Source organism: Nannospalax galili, unplaced genomic scaffold (assembly GCF_000622305.1).
Source record: "Nannospalax galili isolate Female #2095 unplaced genomic scaffold, S.galili_v1.0 scaffold278, whole genome shotgun sequence".
NCBI classification, from domain to species: domain Eukaryota; kingdom Metazoa; phylum Chordata; class Mammalia; order Rodentia; family Spalacidae; genus Nannospalax; species Nannospalax galili.
This window is the reverse complement of record NW_008347536.1, coordinates 14,551,121-14,571,078: the sequence shown is the minus strand read 5'-3', so window position 1 is coordinate 14,571,078 and position 19,958 is coordinate 14,551,121. Positions and strand designations below refer to the sequence as shown.

Genomic DNA, 19,958 nt, shown 5'->3' with positions numbered 1-19,958 from the left:
CTTCAAAGCTCGCCTGGCCCCAGTCCCACCCCACAGACACACAAATTCAAGGAGAGTGTCATCACACAGGGCGCTCTGACCTCCTTTCCTCTACTTTGACTCCCACAACTTCCCACTTCATTAAACAGAGGTTGCAATGGCATTAAATGCCTGGGTGGCCAGCTCCTCCTTACCAAGCTCTACGAAGTGAAGAACCTCGTGGGAGCGCTGTGATCCCAGCTCTTGGCAGGTAGAGGCAGAAGGATCAGGAATCCAAGGCCAGCCTACCTATTCCATGGCTTCATGAGACCCTGACTCGACAAAACGTAAGTAAACAAAACTTTCAGAATATGTGACCACGCAGAACATAATTTAGACAGCATTTTTACCTCATCTTTTTAATATAATTTTGGCTTCCTGGTCCTTCTCTGAACACTTATCCAGGGTCCTGTCTGGGCAGAGAGCCTCCCCAGGTTTAGTAGCCTGGGCTCTACATCCCAGGAAGCTGCAGCGCCATCTGTTGGCAGACATATATCCGTTCAGGTAATGCTAGCTTCCTCTTTTCTTAGCCTACAGGCGCCATCTCCTGGTGGAGATAGGAAAGTTCCTTTCTTCTTTCAGTCCACAGTTCATTCATTAGGTATTGAAGCATATCTACAGTGCTAGACGCTAAGGATTGTCTTGAGTAAAACTGACAAAGTAATAAATAATAACCGTATGTAGAATTTTCTATGTTCCAGAAATGTATAGAGGTATACATTTTACTTCTATTAGGCCACGTTTCCCCAATGACGCCTTTATAAAGTAGGCATTTTTCCTACTTAGCAGATGAAGAGAGTAGGGTACAGGAAGATGGATAGCTTGCTCAAGGTCATATGGTTAATAAGAGGCCAGTAGGTTTATAATCCAGACAGTGTTGCTCCATAGCCCTGTTCTTAGATCAAAAGCAAGATGCTTCTTAGGAGGGAAGTAAGGAGAGGGGTGTGAGAACTATAGGAGTGGGTTTCCTTTGAAAGGAGTGGTCATGGAAGCCCCTCTAAGAAAGTAGCCTAAAGAATGGGAAGGAGCACACTGTGTAATCAGTGGTAGGAAGACTGGAGAGATGGCTCAGGGGTTAAGAGCACTGTTCTTGCAGAGGACCTGGGTTCGATTCCCAGCATCCACATGGTGGCTAACAACCTTTGTAACTCCAGTTCCAGGGTATCCGACTCCCTCGTCTGAACTCCTCAGGTATTGCACAACACAGGGGCACCTACTTAAATGCAGGCAATACACTCATACACATAAAATTAAAATAATAAATAAAAAAGTTTAAAAACAGTCTTAGGAAAGGCCAAGGCAAGCAGAAGAAACCAGCCAGTGCCAAGAGGCTGAGACCAAATTTTCCAATATTAGTTGGCAGGTGAGCTCTGTCTGGCCCTAAGCTCCTCTCCAGTCTGTCCTCTTCTCCACCACCAATGGCCCTGGCCTCTGCATCTCTCATTGGGATCTTGCCTGATCTCCTGCCTGCAGTGTCCCCTCTGGTCCGTGCTCCATGCTGCAGCCAGACTGATTGTGGAAATGTATCACTGGGATCCCCCTCCACTGTTTGAACTGATTATCTGTGAGACACACCCCTGGTCTGATTTCCTGCCTGTTCTCCCAGCCTCCTTCACCCCTGCCACACAAAGTCCTCAGTTTTCTGCAGGTCCAGGTTGTCACACAATCAGCCCCCTCCCTGAGTCCCTGGAATGTCCACAGCCCCTCCTAGCCCACTCATCTCCTTCCTATCCTTCAACACTCACTTAAAGCTTCTCTTCCTCCAGGAAGTCTACCTGATCCCCATCTCAGAGGGTGAAGACCTTCCTTAGTGCTTTCATTACATGCTGTGACTATGTGTCAGGCCCCCTCAGCAGCAACTACAAACCTTTGCCACCATGCCTTATTGTCCCATGAATCTGTGAGCAACTGGAGAAATGTATTGTCTGGTTTATCTTAGTTTCTTTGGGGCCCAACACAAGCCCAGAAAATGGTACATGCTCAATAAATGTTTGTGATTGTGAACCATTCATTGTTCAGCCCCTGCTCCTCCTCCTCAATCCTCATCCTCCTCTTCACTTAGCATAATTTATTACAGTCTCATATTGTCATGTACATTATGGGCAGCTTGTTTATTGCTGAGTAGTATTCCATTGCATGGTTGTACCATAGTAAACCTATTCAGTAGTTGAAGAACATTCAGCTTCTTTCTAGTTTTAGTTTCTGTTGTTCTCTTTTGTGACAAAAACTTTCTAGGTTTTTTTGGGGGGGGGGAGCATTGTTTTGTTTTGGTTTTTGAGACAGGGTCTCCTTGTAGCCCCAGCTGGCCTGGAACTCACTATGTAGACCAGGCTGGCCTTGAACTCACAGAGATCCACCTGCCTCTGCCTCCCGAGTGCTGGGACTAAAGGCGTGTGCCACCACACCGGGCAAGTTTCTAGTTTTTGACAACTGTGACTATTGCTGTTGAAATGCCCATGGCAAGGTGTTTGTGAGTTTGTTACTTTTTATATCTTTTGGGGTGTGGAAATGCTGTTTAAATATATAAGAAACTTCCAAACTGCTGTCCAATGTATCTGGATCATTTCCAATTTCCAGCAGCCATGTATGAGTGTTCCAGTTCCTTTACATCTTCACCAACACTGTTTGTTGAAAACAGCAGTTGAATTGCCTGGCTCATTTGTCTAAAATCAATTGATCACTTATGTGTGGTCTAATTCTGGATGCCCAGCCCTGCTCCATTGATGTGGGTGTCTGATCCTCCATCACTGTCACAGTTTTGACTGGTATAGCTTTGAAGAGATTCTTAAAATCGGGTAGCAGAGTCTTCCAACTTTGTTTTTTTTTCCTTTTTCCATTTTTTTCATGTGCCTATGTGTGTGCACATTTTTTTTTTTGCATGTGTGTGGGTGCATGTGTATGCTTACATGCACTTGGAGGCCAGAGGTTGACATGGGGAATTATTCTCGTTTGCTCTACCCTATGTATAGAGGCAGGGTCCCTGTCTAAACCCAGAGCTCATCCATATGGCTAGTTTAGCTAGCCAGCTTGCTCTGAGGATCCCCTGTCCCACCTTTCAGGGCTGGAATTACAGATCGGCACCACCCCCCACCCAGCATTTATGTGGGATCTGGGGATCTGAACATGGGTCCTCACAATTGCACAGCAAGTGCTTTTACCACTGAACCATCCCTTCAACCCCAACGCAACACTGTCATTTGCGTGTGTGAGTGCACTCGTGTGTGCTTCTTGTTGTTGATGTTTTGAGACAGGGTAGCCCCAGCTGGCCTGGAACTCACTATGTAGACCAGGCCTTGATCTTACAGAGATTCTCCTGCCTGTCTCCCAAATACTGATATTAAAGGCATATGCACCATCACACTGCGCCCAACTTTTTTTAAAACAAAAAATGCTTGCCTGATTTAATTCCTTTACCTTGCCACATAGATTTTTAGAATTAGTGTATCTACATATATCAAAATATCCCTTCCAAGGTCTTGAATTTCACTGGATTATCAGTTTGAGGATGGATATATAACATTAGTGATCTCTTGAGACAGAATCTTGCTGGGTTGCCCAGGCTGATCTTGAACTTCTAGGCTGGATGATCCTCCCACCTCAACCTCTGGAGTAGTTGAGCTTCAGACAGACACCCAGCACTATCAAGTATTCTAATCTGTGAACATGGCATAGCGCGCCTTTTATTTAGACCCACTGTGCTGGAGAGCGTCAGTTGTCAATGTGCCACACCTGGAAGAGGGAATTTCAATTGGGAAATTTCCTCTATCACATTGGCCTGTGAGGCATGTTCTTGATTGTTGAGTGATGTGGGAGGGCTCAGTCCACTGCGAGTGTTGTAACCCCTGGGCAGATGGTCTTGTGTTGTATGAGAAATCAGGCTGGGCACAGACCAGGGGAGCAAGGCTTCCTCCGTGGTCTGTGCTTCTGTTGCTGCCTCTAGGTTCCTGCCAAGTTCCCACCCTGGCTTCCCTTAAGGATGATCTGTGGCCAAGATGTTTAAGCCAAATAAATCCTTTCCTCCCCGAGTTAGTCATGGTTAATGTTTGATTACAGCAGTAGAAAGTTGGCTAGAACACCTGCTTCTGTTGCTTTCATATGTATTTTTTAATATTTTACTATTTATAATTTTAAATGTGTATATTACCTATATGTATGTAAGTGTACCCGTGTCATGCAACACCCGAAGAGGTTGAATCTCCTGGAACTGGAGTTAGGGATGGTTTCTAGCTACTATATGGGTGCTGGGATTCGAACCCAGTCCTCTGCAAGAGCAGCCAGTGCTGTGAACCACAGAGCCATCTCGTCAGCCCCCTTATTCAGCATTTTTGAATTTTCAGCATAGAGATCATTTACTATTTCGTTAGGTTTTAACTAAGTATTTCAGGTTTGGGTGCTATTATAAATGGTATTGTCTTTTAAATGTCTACTTCAGGGCCAGTAAGATGGCACAGCAGTTAAAGACACTTGCCATACAAGCCTGAGAACCTGAGTTCTATCTCTGAAATCCATGTAAATGTGGGAGAGAACAGACCCCACATAGCTCCCCTCTGACATCCACACATGTTGTAGCATAAATCATAATACATAATAATAACAAATTTAAAAAACTTAAATTTCAAGTCAATTGTTCAATGTCACTATGTAGAAGTTCAATTGGCTTTTGTGTATTTTGATCATGTTCCCACATAAAGTTACTTATCTCTACTAGCTTTTGTGGTAGGTTTCTTGAGATTTCTAATAATATAATCATGACCATAATCAAGCTGTCTGTGGGTAGAGACAACTTTATTTCTTCCTTTACAACCAGTAGTCCTCTTTATATCTTTTTCTTGCCTTATTGCAGTGTCTAGAAGCAATACAAGGCTGAGTAGGAGTGGACATAGGGCTCTTCACCATCTATTCCCAGCCTCAAAGGAGAGCATTCAGGCTCTAGGCATTAAGCTATGACATTAGCTCTAGGCTTTTTAAAGCACATCCAGTGTGTGTGTGTGTGTGTGTGTGTGTGTCTGTGTGTGTGTGTCTGTGTGTGCGTGCGCACGCACATGCCATGACAGGTGTATGGAATCAGAGGACAACTTGTGAGAGTCAGTTCTCTCCTTTCACCATGTGGGTTCTAGGAGTTAAACTCAGGTCCTCAGGCAGCAAGCATCTTTACCCACTGAGCCATCTGGCAGGTACCACTGTCAGGCTTTGTTAAGGTTTTCTAGGGGCTGGGGAGATGGCTCAACAGTTGAAAGCACTGACTGCTCTTGAAGAGGACTCCGGTTCAATTACTAGCACCCACATGGCAGCTAAAAACCATCCTTAACTCCATTCCAAGGGATCCAAAACCCTCTTCTGACCTCTGTGGGCATTGCACAGCATGGATACACTTACCCACGTGCAGGCAATACACTCAAACACATAAAATAAATACAATTTTTACAGGGCTGGAAAAATGGCTCAGTGGTTAAGAGCACTGGCTACTCTTGCAGAAGAGTGGGGTCAATTACCAGCACCCACATGGTGACTAACAACCATTCATAAGTCCAGTTCCAGGTGAATTTGACTCCTGTCCTCCGTGGGCATTGCACGACACAGGTGCACTCACATACATGTAGGCAATACACTCATACATAAAATAAAAAATAAAATCTTAAAAAATACAAATTTTTAAAATAATTTGAGAATTTCATAATGCATATAAGATGTTTTGATCAAATCCATGCCCACTCCCTCCCCTCCAACTCCTCCCATATCTCCCCATCACTTTTTTCTGATAATTTCATGTACTCTTTCTTCTTCTTTGATTTATTTATAAAAAATAAATATAATATTTAAAATGTTTTACTGAGTTTTCACTTCTAACCATGCATAGATGTTGGATTTTTCATGTTTTTCTGAATCTACTAGGATAATCTCCACTTTAGCTATATCATGTGAATTCAAATATTTGTTCCCATTTTCACTTTTTTTTGTTGTTCTGAAATAAAATGGTTTTGTATTATCATCAGAGATACTGGGTTACATAAGGCTATTTTTATGCAAATACATAAATGTACTTTGAGCATGTCCCTCCCATACTCCCCTATGGTCCCCTTTCTCACTACCTTTTCATTTAAGTCTAATATTTGTTCTATTAGACTTAATATTTTCTATTCTTCCTCATGAATTCCTTTTTGAGCCTTTTACAAGTATGGCTTGATTTCCAAATATGGGCAAATTTCCAAGATACCTTTTTGTTGTTAACTTCTAGTTTATTTCTGTTATGATCAAAGAACACTTTAAAAAGATTTTTATATGCATGGATGTTTGCCTTTTCATGTATAAAATGTTTCACATGTGTGCCTGGTGGCCTCAGAGGCCAGGGAAGGGCAGGAATCCCCTGGAACTGGAGTCACAGATGCTTATGAGCTGACATACGGGTGCTGGGACCTGAATTCTTCAAGAGCTGCAAGTTCTCTTAGCTGCTTAGCCATCTCTCCAGTTCCCAGAGAGCATGTTTTTGTGGTCTAAAATGTTAGGTTTATTAAGGTTTTGGGGGGGTTATTTGAGACAGGGTCTCCCTATTGCCCCAGCTGGCTATATAGTGGAACTCATTATAAAGGCCAGACTGGTCTCTCCACAGAGATCCTCCTGCCTCTGCCTCCCAAGTGCTGGGATTAAAGACATACACCACCATGCCTGGCAATATTAAAGGGTTTTTTAGTCACAGAAAATGTTGCCTACCTACATACTTGAAGAATGAGCATTCTATTATTTTGAGGCAAAATATTCTATAATGTCAGTTAGGTCGAGCTAATTTATGTCCTTCAGGTCTTCTGTATCCATACAGATATTCTGTCTTCTGCCCCTTCCAGTTACAAAGAGAGAAGTATTATAGGTTTTTACTTGTATCCATTCAGCACTGTCCATTTGTGCTTCCTATGTTTGAAAAAACAATGATCACTTGGGACTATTGTGTCTTGATAAGTTGACATTTTTATCATGTATGCCTTTCTTTATTCCTGCTTTCTTTGTTCTGTCTGTCAGATATTAATATTTCTGTTAGCCTTTTTATTGATGGCATGGGATAGCTTTTCCATCCTTTGGAGAGTTGTTTTGTTTCGTTTTGAAGGCAGGCTCTAATGCAGTTCAGGTTGGCTGGGAACTCACTATGCAGGTGAAGTTGGCCTTGAACTCCCCATCTTCTTGCCTCTGCCTCTTGAATGCTGGAATTACAGAAGTGTGACACCACACCTGGCCTCTGTTCTTTACATTTTAACCTATCTCTGTCTTTATAAAGTGGGCTTCTTACAGACAGAATATAGTTAGATGATATTGTTAAATCCAATCTGTCAATCCCCATCTTTTAGTTGTTATATTTAGACCATTTTCATTTAATATAGTTAATGATGTGATTGGTTTTAGGTCTACTGCTTTTATTTTTTCCTTTCTCCCATTTATTTTTTCTTTTGTTTCAAATTTCCAGACTTCTTTTAGAATTTTTTTTTTTGTCTTTTGAGACAGGGTCTTCCTGTAGCCCCAGCTGGCCTGGAACTCCCTATGTAGACCAAGCTGGCCTTGAACTCACAGAGATCCACTTGCTCTGCCTCTGAAGTGCTGGCATTAAAGGTGTGTACCACCTGGCTGGAATATTTGAAAAAATTTTAATTTTTTTTTTACTTTCTAGTTTTGGTTCTATTTTCAGTTGTTGCTTCAGGGATCATAACATACATCCATAACTTTCCTCAGTCTACATAGGCTAATATTTCACCATTTTAAGTATTATATGTACATATATACTATGTATATATATACACACATATACTATGTATATACACACATATACTATGTATATATATACACATATATACTATGTATATGTATGTACATATATACTATGTATATATATACTATGTGTATATATATACATATATATACTATGTTTTAAATTTATTACATTTACTTGTGTTTGTACATATGTGTATATGGGGGAGCAAGTGTGCCACAGCACACTGGTGGTGATCAGGAGTTGGTTCTCTCCTTCCACCACGTGGAATCTGCTGATCAAACTCAGGTCATCAGGCTTGGTGGCAAACACCTTTACTTACTGAGCTATCTTGCTGGCCCTCAAATATAATATTAAAAAACTTAAGAACAAATATGTTTCATTATCTTTTCTCACTGACCTTACATTATAGATGTCTTTTGTATTTCAACTATTTATCAATGCTGATAAACCCATCAGTGTTATAATTTTTCTTCCATTAGTCATTTTAAAGAACTTAAGGCAACAGAAACTTATTTACATGAGTTATCATCTGTGATGCTTTTAGTTCCTGAAGATCTGGGCTAATCCTTGTCATCATTTTTCAACCCAAAATAAAAATTTGTTTAGCTTTTTTGTTTGTTTTAAATGTGATGGTGACATATTTTCTCAGGTCTCCTTCATCTGAGAATCCAGCCAAATTAGTGAGCTCCAGTTTCAGTAAGTATGGCAGATGCCAGGTGTGGTAGCACATGCCTTTAATCCCAGCACTCAGGAGGCAGAGGCAGACAGATCTCTGTGAGATTAAGGCCAGCCTGGTCTACACAGTGAGTTCCAGGTGGTCTGAGGCTATGGCAGATCCTGTAAATGCACACACACACACACACACACACACACACACACACACACAATGGCAGAGGATTGAGGAAAACACCTGGTGTCACCTTTGGTCTCCACATGTGCAAGAACCACCCCCCCCACACACACACACACACAATTTGAAAGGTTAACCATCACAGCCTGTGTTTTTCTGTGTTCCGCCTTCCTCAGATGCCTTTTCCTGCCAAATTCACACACACACACACACACACACACACACACACACACACAATGGCAGAGGATTGAGGAAAACACCTGGTGTCACCTTTGGTCTCCACATGTGCAAGAACCACCCCCCCCACACACACACACACACAATTTGAAAGGTTAACCATCACAGCCTGTGTTTTTCTGTGTTCCGCCTTCCTCAGATGCCTTTTCCTGCCAAATTCCCCACGGGGCTGCCCTGGTTCCTCAGGTGGGATACTACCACCTCCTCTCCCCGGCATCCTGAGGGGTGGTGATTGTTTCCCAATACCTAACCTCACATCCCAGTTTCCCTTTCATTTCCAATATTTTCATAACCAGTTTTCCCAGATAAGCCTCTGGCATCCCGCTGTGGGTATAGCACAGTGACAGAGCATTTGTGTAGTGTGTGCAAGGACCTGGATTCGGATCCTCAGCACTGGAACGAGAAAGCACTGCTGGCACTCTGTTGACTTAGACTAGGATGTGACACAGCAAAAAACTCCAGCTTACACCTGATCAACATGTTGGTGTCTTCCCACTGCCCTGCTTTGTAAGGAAACATCAGAGGGAACAAGTCACCTGTCACCATCCAGGACAAGGCTCTGACACGAGTTCCACAATATTTTATAGGAAATGTGAAACTATTTAAAAACATTATTTTTAATTTATGTGTGTAAGTGTTTTGCCTGAATGTATAGTACACCTTTGTGTGCAATGCCTGTGGAGGCCAGAAGAGGGCATTGGATTTTTTGAAACTGAAATTAGACGGTTGTTAGTGGCCACGTGGGTGCTGGGAACCAAACCCAGGTCCTCTGCAAGAGCAGCCAGTGTTCTTAACCACTGAGCTCTTTCCAACGCCATAAAATCATTTTTCTTTACACTGCCAACTTTATAGGAGATTATATTCATGGGACTTTTTTTGAGACAGGGCCTCACTATGTAGCTCTGGCTGTCCTGGAACTCACATGTAAACCAGGCTGGCCTCAAACTCACAGAGATCCAACTGCTCCTGCCTCCCAAGTGCTGGAATTAAAGGCATGTGCCACCATGCCCAGCAAACCTCTTCTATAAAGTGAAAACAATGCAGTCTACTAGAATGTTGACTGGAAAAATAGGCCCCTATTCTTCCCTGTGTTCTATTAGCCTGGGGCAGGCAAGGCTTAGGAAACTGAAGTAACTGCCACAAGATCTAGCAGAGCAGGCAATGGAGCATGAACAGCACCAGAAGTTCTGAGGGCCCAGCTGAGGTGACAGTGATGGGGGCTTCAGTAGCAAACCAGGGGTTATGGAATCAGCCAGTTCTGAGAGGAAACACAGGCTTGGAAGCTCCCCCAAAGCCAGAAGACTAGACAGAGGCAGGAGAGGTACGGGGGAAAATTGCGTGGCAATTTTCAGGCATGGGCGCACAGATAAGACACAGAAACACTGAGACCAGCCCAGGTTAGGGAGGACACTTCTTGGTCTTTGCACTGCTAGGACTTAGGAAACAAGAAATGAAAGCACAGCCATTGTCCTGTCACAAAAGGCCTTTAATGGCCTCCTGTTTGTGGTTCTTTTGCGCATTTGTCCTGTTGGAGTTGAATACACTATAATGACTTCACAGAATAAGGAATGCCACAGGTACAACAGGTTAACCTGGATGTGGTCCAGGAATGAGACCGCCCCAGCCACCCTTCCCCACCACACCCAGGATTCATACCAGCTCCCACTCCCTAGGAGGAGGCAGCCCTGAAGCATCTGCTGCTGGACCTTAACAATGAGCTGAGATGTCCAGGAAGACACACATCCTGCATTCGTTCCACCCGAGGCTCCACAGGTCAGCAAGCCAGGCCAGGACCTTACCGCCCCCCTCCCTTATGCTGCTACCTCATATGACCTCTTTTCCTACCTGCAACCCCTATGATGGCTGCAGTGGTCTCTGTGAGGTGGGTGGAGCCTGGCACCAGCCTTTTATACCTAGGGAACCTGAGGTCGGTGGGGGTTTCCTAGGCACACTTGGACAGAACCTAAAATACCAGTTGGCACTCTTTTTTCCATGCCATGTGATTGGCAGAGCCCTGAGCTTCCATTTTCTCACCTAGAAAGCCCTAGGAGGTGGGCCCTGGCAGGACTTTGTGCCAAAGGATGGCCCGAATCTCACCCATGACAGGGCAGGCCAGCAGGCAGTTGGAGGACCAACCTCACTTTGGGCACAAGAGCCTCCTGTTGTGCAGAGAGATGGCCATGGATGTGGAAGTGGAGTCCTAGTAGATTTATTCAAGGAAGACTTGCTGCTTAAAATGTCTCAGGTTTCCTGCCTTCAAGGGAGGGACTTTAGGCATAAAAGCCCACCCTTGTGTATCTTTTGTGTGAACCTGGGTTTCCATCTCTTGGTTGTATGTAAAGAACAACCCATTTCTGGCTTCTTCCCCCTTTGCCCAGCTCCTCCTGTTGAGTCACAGGCTTTAGTTGGGAACAAGTCCTGAGTGGAGATTGGGGCCTTTTTCCTCGTTCCATGGACCCCTATGCTGCACAGGCCAAAATCAGGGTCAAACCCTACCCTACTGAGCACCAGACCCTGCCCACATCAAACTCCAGCCAGAACTTCAGGGTGGGTCAGCTAGAAAGCCAAGTGTATGTGTGCATGTGTATGTACAGATGTTTGGACCTGGTGACCTGAGTTCCAATACAAAACACTTTGTATTGGGATGCTAGAGCCATTCCAACACAGAAAGCAAGAATGGAACCTGTGCTTGCTGGTCTAAGATCAAACCTCAGAATGGTGGTTTGAAGTTTTTCTTCAAAACAGAGTTTAAAAGTGAAACCTCAATAGAGAGATAAAAGCAGGGCTGTTCTGGCAGAAATGGGAATGAGGGGAGGGCGGGAGGCTCAGCCTTTGCCCCTTTCCCCTTCTTCCTGTGGCAGCAGCCCCTGACAGGGCTATGTGGAATACCAGGAGGTCCACAGTACCCGACTGGGAAAACAGTGTCAAGAGTATCTGCAGATTGTGGGTCCCAAGGACCTGTGCTTTGACTTCCCTTTGGGGGTAACAAGTTGGGAATGTTGAGGGAGGGTGTTCCCCCCTTCCACAGGCCTCCCTTTAAAGCTAGTGTCCATGGGGGTGGCAGAGGTGAGGATCTACCCCATGGGTAGGCTGCTTCAGGTCAGGAGGGCAGAAGTGATGGAGCCGCCTGGACCAGACCCAAGGCAGGCTGTGTGAATAAAAATCAGAGGAGTCTCATTTGGTCCTTAAGTTTAAAGAGTAGTATCAGAACAGGCACAGGCCTGTATTCAGGAGACCCTATAGGAGTTCAAGGTTGGAACCTAACCCCTCTCTGATGGATGGGAGCTGCACACCCAGGCCTTAGTCACTGGTGGGAAAGAGTTGCCCCTCTGGGCCACAGAAGCTACTGGAAGTGGATTAGCCAGCACTTAGCTCTCAGGGCAAGAGGCCCAGATGTTCACCAGGGTCTCCAAGGAGCTGTGGTATCTCTGCTGATCCTGGATGGGGCCTTTTGTTGAGAAGACAAATAGTCAACATCTATCCCATCTCACCCTTGGATTTCTTGGGAGGTGCAATGATGGATTTAGTTCCCTGACCTGTGGTCAGAGCCCAGGCTTTTTGATTTCTGTAGGGTTTGAGAGGTGGGTGAATCCAGGCACTGGAGTGTCCAGTATGCCCCTCCCCCAGTCACTGACAACATCCATGTCTTCTGGGTTCTGGTTTTGGGGACCCATCATAGACAACACCTTCATTTCTCCTCACCCCCAGTGTCGGTTGCCAAGGCCATACTGGCTGCTTGTCATTGCACCTGACATTGAACCAGGAGAAGCTGGGCAAGAGACAGAAACTGGTGGGCAGAGGCCTCATTCCACAGCAAACTTACTATGTGAGCTTGGGTCACGCCCCTGCAAAAGCAGGGCCACGCCTGGGTGGCAGGTTGTAATCTACAGAGCACTGGCTCCTGGCTCTCATCTATCTTGGCCTCATAGCAGTGCCTTGAATGATAGGCAAAGGGCTAGTTAGCAGGAACTGAGAGGTAATTGAGGGCTTTGAAGACAGGGTCACTTTTACTGCACCAGGTAGGAATCAGCTTGTCAGCAACTCTCCAACTGAGCCAAACTATAAAGCTGAAACAGCCATGGGGTCCAAGCAAGCACCTGAATCCTTTGGGACTGAATTCTGCCCTTGGCTGGAATACTAAGCAAATCCAGTCACCCTGGGTTGTTGATGAACTTTTACCAAAGCATGTTTTCCTGCCCGGACTGGCATCAAAATGTGCCCTCCTGTTCCACTGGAAAGTGCCAGTGAGGGCTGCTTGGTGACACAGGCCTCAAACACTCAGCACAGAAACAACCAACTGTGGGATGGTGCCTGGAGCTTCATGAGGCTCTTCCACCCCCAGTTTCACTCTCAAGTGTTGCTTGACCATGTTCACTCCAGGATGGAGAGGGGGCCCTACAGAGCAACTGAGTCATGTCAGGAGCTGAAGAGGGGCGTGGTGTAAGAGCAGACCAGAGGCCTTGACAGGTAGGATCTAGGCCTCTTGCTGAGGAAGAAGCCAAAGAAATTCAGCTTGTGTGTCCTACAATATGGCACCATACCACAATAGACTAGGATTCCTGATCAAAAGACACCAAAATCCAGCCTCCCACTGCTGTGTATTCCAGCATATGTTTGAATCCACCTGGAAGAGGTGCGGTGTTTGAATTCACATCAAGGCACTATATGGACCAAGAGCAGCCAAACAGGCTTCATCACTCTCCTCTAACTTTCCCCTCACTAGGGGTTCTAGGGACAGACTCATCTCGGTGTTGCTAGGACCCAGCATAAAGCAGCAAAGCTGTCAGCAAAGAATGCTTTGTCTGGAATCCAATAAACTTGACCATGGCCCTCTAAGAGCAAAAAGAGAGCCAGGGCTCCAGTGCTTCCCTGAAGCTGGAGAAATTTCAGTTAACTTTGGTATAAACCCAAAGGGTGACTGGAACTGCTGAGGAGCAGAAAGTTCCAAAAACCAGCCTGGGAGATCCTTTGCTTACATAAGTTAAGGATGGGAGACAAGGTTTGCAGTGGGGTGTTACCCCAGTGCTAAAGGGTCTTGCATCAGCCCCAAAGGTTTCAGAGGAAGCCACTGGAAGGCATAAGCTTGCCTTGTGCTGTCCAACATTTTCATCAGTTCTACAGCTACAAAGCACCCAGTCAGCTCTGGCAAGGAATGGATGCTAAAGCAGTCTACAGTACGGAAGGATGCCAGGACTGGCCAGGGAGTGTGACTGCCCCAAGCTGACTGCTCTGATCTGGAAAGAAGTACCTCGAGTTGACGGTGACATTTACAAAGTAGCAGGGCCAGGCTGGAACTGAACCATTTCACCGTGGGAAATGGTTGTATTCCCTGGAAGTGCCGAGCTGAAATGGTTGGGATTCAACTTGTTTAATAAAGTGTGAAGCCAGGAGTGGTGGTGCATACCTGTAATCCTAGCACTTGGCAGGTAGAAACAGAAGGATCAGGAATTCAAGGTCATCCTGGGCTACACAGTGAGTTCATGACTAGCCTGGACTACATGAGACTCTGTCTCAAAAACAAACAAAAGTTGTGGTCTCCTGTCTCAGGCAAGTATGGAACCAAGATAGAAGGAGCAGAAATCGAGGTGAGATCCCTTTGCCTTGCCAATCAATATATTCAGGTAAACCCAAGGGTGACAACATATTTCCCATTCAAGCCTCAGCAAATATAAGCTCCAACTCAACCTGTAATATCCAGGCTCAGGACAGAGAAGATCATGGCCACAGATTGACCTCAGACCCAAGAGCCCAAGGGTGGCCATTCCAAGGCAGAAGAATGAACTTGATGCTCTGCCCAGCCCTGCACCTTCTGAGGTTCCACAAATCTCCTCTGAAGGTAGATGGAGCAGATGGAAGCCCTGGTTCCACCTGGCAGGCCAGAAGCTCTGAGGTCCATGAGTTCCCAGAAGCCAAGCTGTTAACCCTTTGGGATCATCTGGTCATACTCTGTGGTTTTTCAGTGAGCAACTGAGGCCCAAAGAGGGAAAGGAATCTGCCCATGGTCACACAAGTTAGCATCAAAGACCAGATGAGGATACCTTTGAACATTTTCTGCTTTAACACTTGTCTGTCCTATTTCCCTGGAAGACACTCCAGTCCAGCCATACTAACACCAGCTAATGGGTACTGAGTACTCATGACCCTGGAAACTAATGGAGTCAACTCCCCAAGGCAAGAAGCCCCCTTCCCTCTGGAGGAGTGCATTCCCATGGAGCCTGCCACCTTCTGAGGAAGGGGCCTCTTAAAAGTGGGAAGGGGGTGGGGGTGCCTCAGGCACTCTCTCCCAGCCTATAAAGTCAACTTGGCTTAGTGCTGGAGGACAGGGGAAAGCTGGGGGATACCAGTGGCTCCAGCTGCCTCTGGCCCTCCACCCTTAATTTCTGCAGGGCTCTCTATCAGGGAAGAGAAGGACGGATGCTCATCCTCCTGCTCCGTCCCCATCTCTTAAAGCCCCCTCAGAAAATCTGAGGAGCTTTGTCTCACTCTGCTAGGGGCTGGTGTTTGTTAAAGATCCTCTTCCCTTCTCTGTCCCCAAATGCAACAAAGCGAAGTACTGTCACATCCTGACGGTACTGACTTGTGCATGGCTGATTCATGCAGACTGCCTCAATCTAGGTATCTGCTGGTAAGAAAGTCAGTCTGTTGTTCTCCTCCACTCCTGGGGTCTATGTGCCTTCACCAATACCACTATGAAATGCAGGGACGAGGACCAAAGATGAGGGTGGCAGGGGAAAAGTCTCTGGTGGGGCTGAACCACAAAAAGGCATTGAGAATCTGTGCATAGCGCTGCCTTTCCAGCCAGAAGACAGCAGCCTTCAGTATGGTCATCTTTTAGCTGCCAGAACTGTATCACCTCCTGGAACTGCAGAGATTTTGTCATGTGTCTTGAGCCTTCATGCCCATCTATCTATGTCCTCCTACCCACCATCACTGTGGCCCTCCTGCTTCCCCTTCCCCTTTCTGCTCCCCACCTCAAGCCAAACCCCAAGAACAGGCCATTTGGCCTTTCTTGGAGTGAGCATAGAAAGGGGGGTGCACAGGTGACCACAGGGAGAGGGGTTAAGGTGTGTGCTGTGGTCCTGTTGGCATGGTGATGCAGGGCCAGTCCTGAGGCCAGAGGTTCATCACCGAGACTTGGAAGACCACTGGGGTCCCCTGGTAGAAACTGGAAGAACAAAAGGAAGGGGAAACCAGAACAGGAAGAAGACAAGAAAGCATCCGAGTGCAAGAGTGGACCTGGAGCTGCCGGGGGAGGGCTGGCCCCAGTCTATCTGTTGTTGAGGTGTGGCGAGCCGGTGCCATCCTCCTCTTCATCCTTGTCATCCTTCATGCCTTTCAGCCTCTGACGGGCAAAGTCCTCAAACACAATGTCGTCATCACTAGTGGGAGAGAGAAGGAAAACGCCATGTGTTTGCAGGGCCTGACCCAATGGGACACTGGGACCCAGGAGGGAACCACACGCTCCAGGGTCTCTGGGATGACCTCAAGCAGAAAGGACTGTCAGGCTGGCCTGTTTCCATGCCCACTGGTGGCTGTGTGGATAGTAACACCTGGACAGAAACCTGATTCTCATGCCTAAGGGCTGGGAAAGTGACTCGGTTCTTGCGGGGATAGGGGCGAGGGGAAGTGTCAGATGGGGTTAACAGTGTGGCTCTGTGGCCAGAGGAAGGAATAGTTCCCACTTTGAGAGGCTGGACCACCAGTGATCTCAAAGAATAGTTGGAATCCCCCCAGAACAGATCCAAGAAACCTACCTTACCCCTCAAAAGAACAAAAAAGTCTGTTCCTGGAAAGCATGCCATTTCTGGACAGGAAATTAATGCTGGGCTTTAGGGAAGAGAAAGTCTACACCAGCCCTTTCTCCCAGAAGCACTAGCTCACATGCCACCCCCAGGGACTCTGGGTAGGGAAGTGACTGTCAAATCTATCCAGGGGCAAAGGAAAGGGGAAGGATGCCTGGTTGGAGTTGTAGGACTAAGGGCTTCTTTCCAACTACCATAAAATATGTTACTTAGGGGAGGGGAAACCAAAGGCCTACAAAGTCCCTTGCCCCATGGAGTTCAGTCAGCTGAATGGGCTTCCTCATGAGTGACTTGAAACACCCTACCCCATTTCCCAGATCTGTCCAGTGGGTGAAGAGAAGGGAGGTTTTAGGAGCAGGAAGGAGAAAACGGCCAGGTCCCAGAGGCGATTTGAGCCATGAAACCAGGTTCCCCCCCCCCCCAGACTGTCTGGTGCTGCCATGGCTTTCCACCACAGGGAGATCCAAATCGGTTGGTCCACAGGAGTGAGAAGTGAACGCACCCAACTCCTTCCCCACCCCACAGCCCGCCTCCAACTGGCATGGGTGGGGTAAGAGAGGCAAGCCCAGGATCTGAACCAGCCCCGTGCTAGCCAGCTGAACAGCCGCTGTGGACAGATGGACTGACGGACGAACGTGCAAGGACGAGGGAGGAAGACAGACCAAGGCAGAAGGAAGAGGAACAGGCACGGAGGGTCCTTCAAGTCACATGCAGGCAAGCAGGTAGCTGAAGAGGTGAGCAGAGGTGGCTCTCAGCAGACAGGTTAGACCAGCTGCTCCTCAGGGGTTAATAAGCATATATGCAAATTACCCCTCCATCTCACACCCCCCACCCCAAGCCCACCCCTAGCCATCCACAGGCAGTCCACAGGCCAGAAGGTTCGGCTTACTTGGTGTCAAGCTCTATGAGATTGGTGTCTACTGGAGTCTCGTTCTCTGGAACTGAACACAGGGTGGGTGAGGTACCCAGGGTTAGTGGGGGTGGGGGATGAGGGGTGGAGAATGGGATAGGGACCCCATCCTAGGACTCTCAGGCTAAGATGAGGAGGGCAAGGAAAGAAGGGAAGTGGGGTACATCTCACGTTTCAGAATACCCCCAAGTCATCTCAAAGGCAGTGGCTACAAGGAGGAGGGTTTCATGCCTACCCCGGGCTCTTGCAGTAGACAGGTCTCTAACATGAGCTCCCTTAATTTCTTGCCTGCCTGTTTCATTAATTCCAAGAAGACCACATTTTACTGTTTTTGTTTTGCTCTGTTTTGTTTTTTAAAGATTAATTTATTTTATATGTATGTTTGTCTGAATGTATGTATACTATGTGCACGCCTGGTAAAGTGGATGCCGGAAGAGGCTGTCCCTGGAATGGGAGTTACAGGGAGCTGTGAGTCACCATGTGGGTACTGGGAACTGAACTGTGGTCCAATGTAAGAGCGGCTAGTGCTCTTAACCACTGGGTTATCTCTCCAGCCCCTTGCTTTATTTTTGTTTTATTTTTTTATGTGTATGAGTGTCTGCCTGCACGTATGTAAGTGTACTATGTCATGCAATGCCTGGGAGGTCAGAAGAGGGCATCAGATCCCCTGGAACTGGAGTTATAAATGGTTGTTAGCTGCCATGTCGGTGCTGGGAACCAAAAACTTGGGTCCTCTGCAAGAGCAGACAGTGCTCTTTCCTGCTGAACCATCTCTCCAACCATTTGTTTTGTTTTGTTGAGACAGAATTTCATTATGTATTCCTGGTTGGCTGACACCCTCATGATCCTCTGCTTCACACCCGACCCTCACACTGGGATTACAGGCATGTGCCACCATGCCTGTCTATATTTCAAGATTTAACCTCTCCTAATCTGGAGTGTTTTACAGTCTGCAGCATGTTAGTTTAACTGTAGGAGCAGTCTTCATTTGTGATACACACTATGAATGCCCCTTTCAACTAAAACAGACTTTGATTCAATCGAATATGGTCAATATGTTATCACTTTTAAAATTCACCAATATTTTCTATCTTCCACTCTTAGCCTCCCTCTCCTGTGGAGAATAAGATCTAGGACTTTCTGTCTCCTAGTTGGGTTAGAAGCAAATACAAATTGAGTTGTGGACCCCACAAAAGATTATGGGAAGCTGGGGAAAGGGTGACAGTGAAGGAAAAGCTAATCTAGAGGGAGGTGGGGTGGGGCAACAGGGAAACTAATAAACCCCACCCTAATGGTCCATGGGTCCTGCTCACCTTCCCGATGTGGTGGCTCCTCTTTAGGCTTGGGGTGCATTAAGGTAAAGGGAAGTTCCACAGCCACGTCACTGAAACACATACCCAAACCCAGTGATCTGAATGGAGCCTCAACCCGTGAGCCCCACTGCCCTGTCAGTCTGGGGAGGTTCATGGTGAGAGAAGCAGGTCCACCCTAGTTGTATCCCTCTGACCATCAGCAGGAGATCTCTTCTCCTGCCTTTACAGAGAAATAGAAGATCCCTCCCCCTCAAAAGAAAAAAGAAACAAAGCCCCCTCCCTCTTCCAGAGGATTGTTGGATTCCCATAGGCTGGGGAAAGGCCCATGGGAATGCACACTGTGGTCAATGGGTGACCAAGGTGCCTTGGGACCCTGGTCACCTCAAATCACCATGGCCCCCTGACACTGCCATTTCCCTCCCATTCCCACCCTATCCCATTTCCCAACACCCCAGGAAGCTCCTAGAAAGGTGTTCATGTGTTCCCAGCACCCTGCATTTACATGAGGGCTGAGGGTAGAGACCTTGGGTTGGAGGGACCAGGGCCCAGGGCTGTCCATAGTGTGTACAGTCTGACACCTTGTTTATGGGGGAGAGCTGGCCACCAGCCAGTGTTGATAACCAAGCCTTCCCTGACCTTGTCCCTGGCAGATAGGCTGAGAACAAGAGCAGGCACTTGTATGGTACAGACTTTACCAAGGATTTTTCCAAGCCCCTCTTTAGAGAGACCCCTGTAATCCTCACAACAACCCTATTATTTTATTATCCCCAAGGCATGGATCAGGAAGCTGAGGCACAAGGAGATTAAGTCTCTTGCCTCAGGCTACCCGGTTACTAACTGGCGAGTGAAGAACCTTCTGACTCCATCACTCACCCACTCCCTTAGCCACTGAGTGATTTATACAGAATTGAGACTCACAAAAAGCAATCCAAAGACTCCTCTCTGCTAAGGGTGGCATCACCCAAGGAGACCCCACCCTCCCCACAAAAAATATGAGTGCCTCCAGACACAGGTGTATCTCACTGATCCTGTTGCCCAGGCCCAGCTGGGAATGGGGAAGTGACTGGTATAATGA

General features: G+C 46.7%; 1 protein-coding gene across 8 annotated transcripts in view; it reads right to left on the bottom strand.

Annotated features, from left to right (window-relative positions):
* Window positions 1–10,240: 10,240 nt before the first annotated feature.
* Arrb1 (arrestin beta 1) overlaps window positions 10,241–19,958 on the bottom strand; it is an 84,756-nt gene continuing 75,038 nt past the window's right edge. For 7 of the 8 annotated variants that reach the window (XM_008844245.3, XM_008844246.3, XM_017800885.2 and 4 more), the window contains 3 exons: window positions 18,884–18,954; window positions 17,550–17,601; window positions 10,241–16,237 (listed from right to left, as the gene is read on the bottom strand). In XM_008844245.3, coding sequence (XP_008842467.1) covers window positions 16,126–16,237; window positions 17,550–17,601; window positions 18,884–18,954 — 235 coding nt within the window. In that variant the 3' untranslated portion in view covers window positions 10,241–16,125. Of the gene's footprint in view, window positions 16,238–17,181; window positions 17,387–17,549; window positions 17,602–18,883; window positions 18,955–19,958 lie in introns of those variants that run through there. The other variant, XM_008844247.3, reaches the window with a different exon arrangement.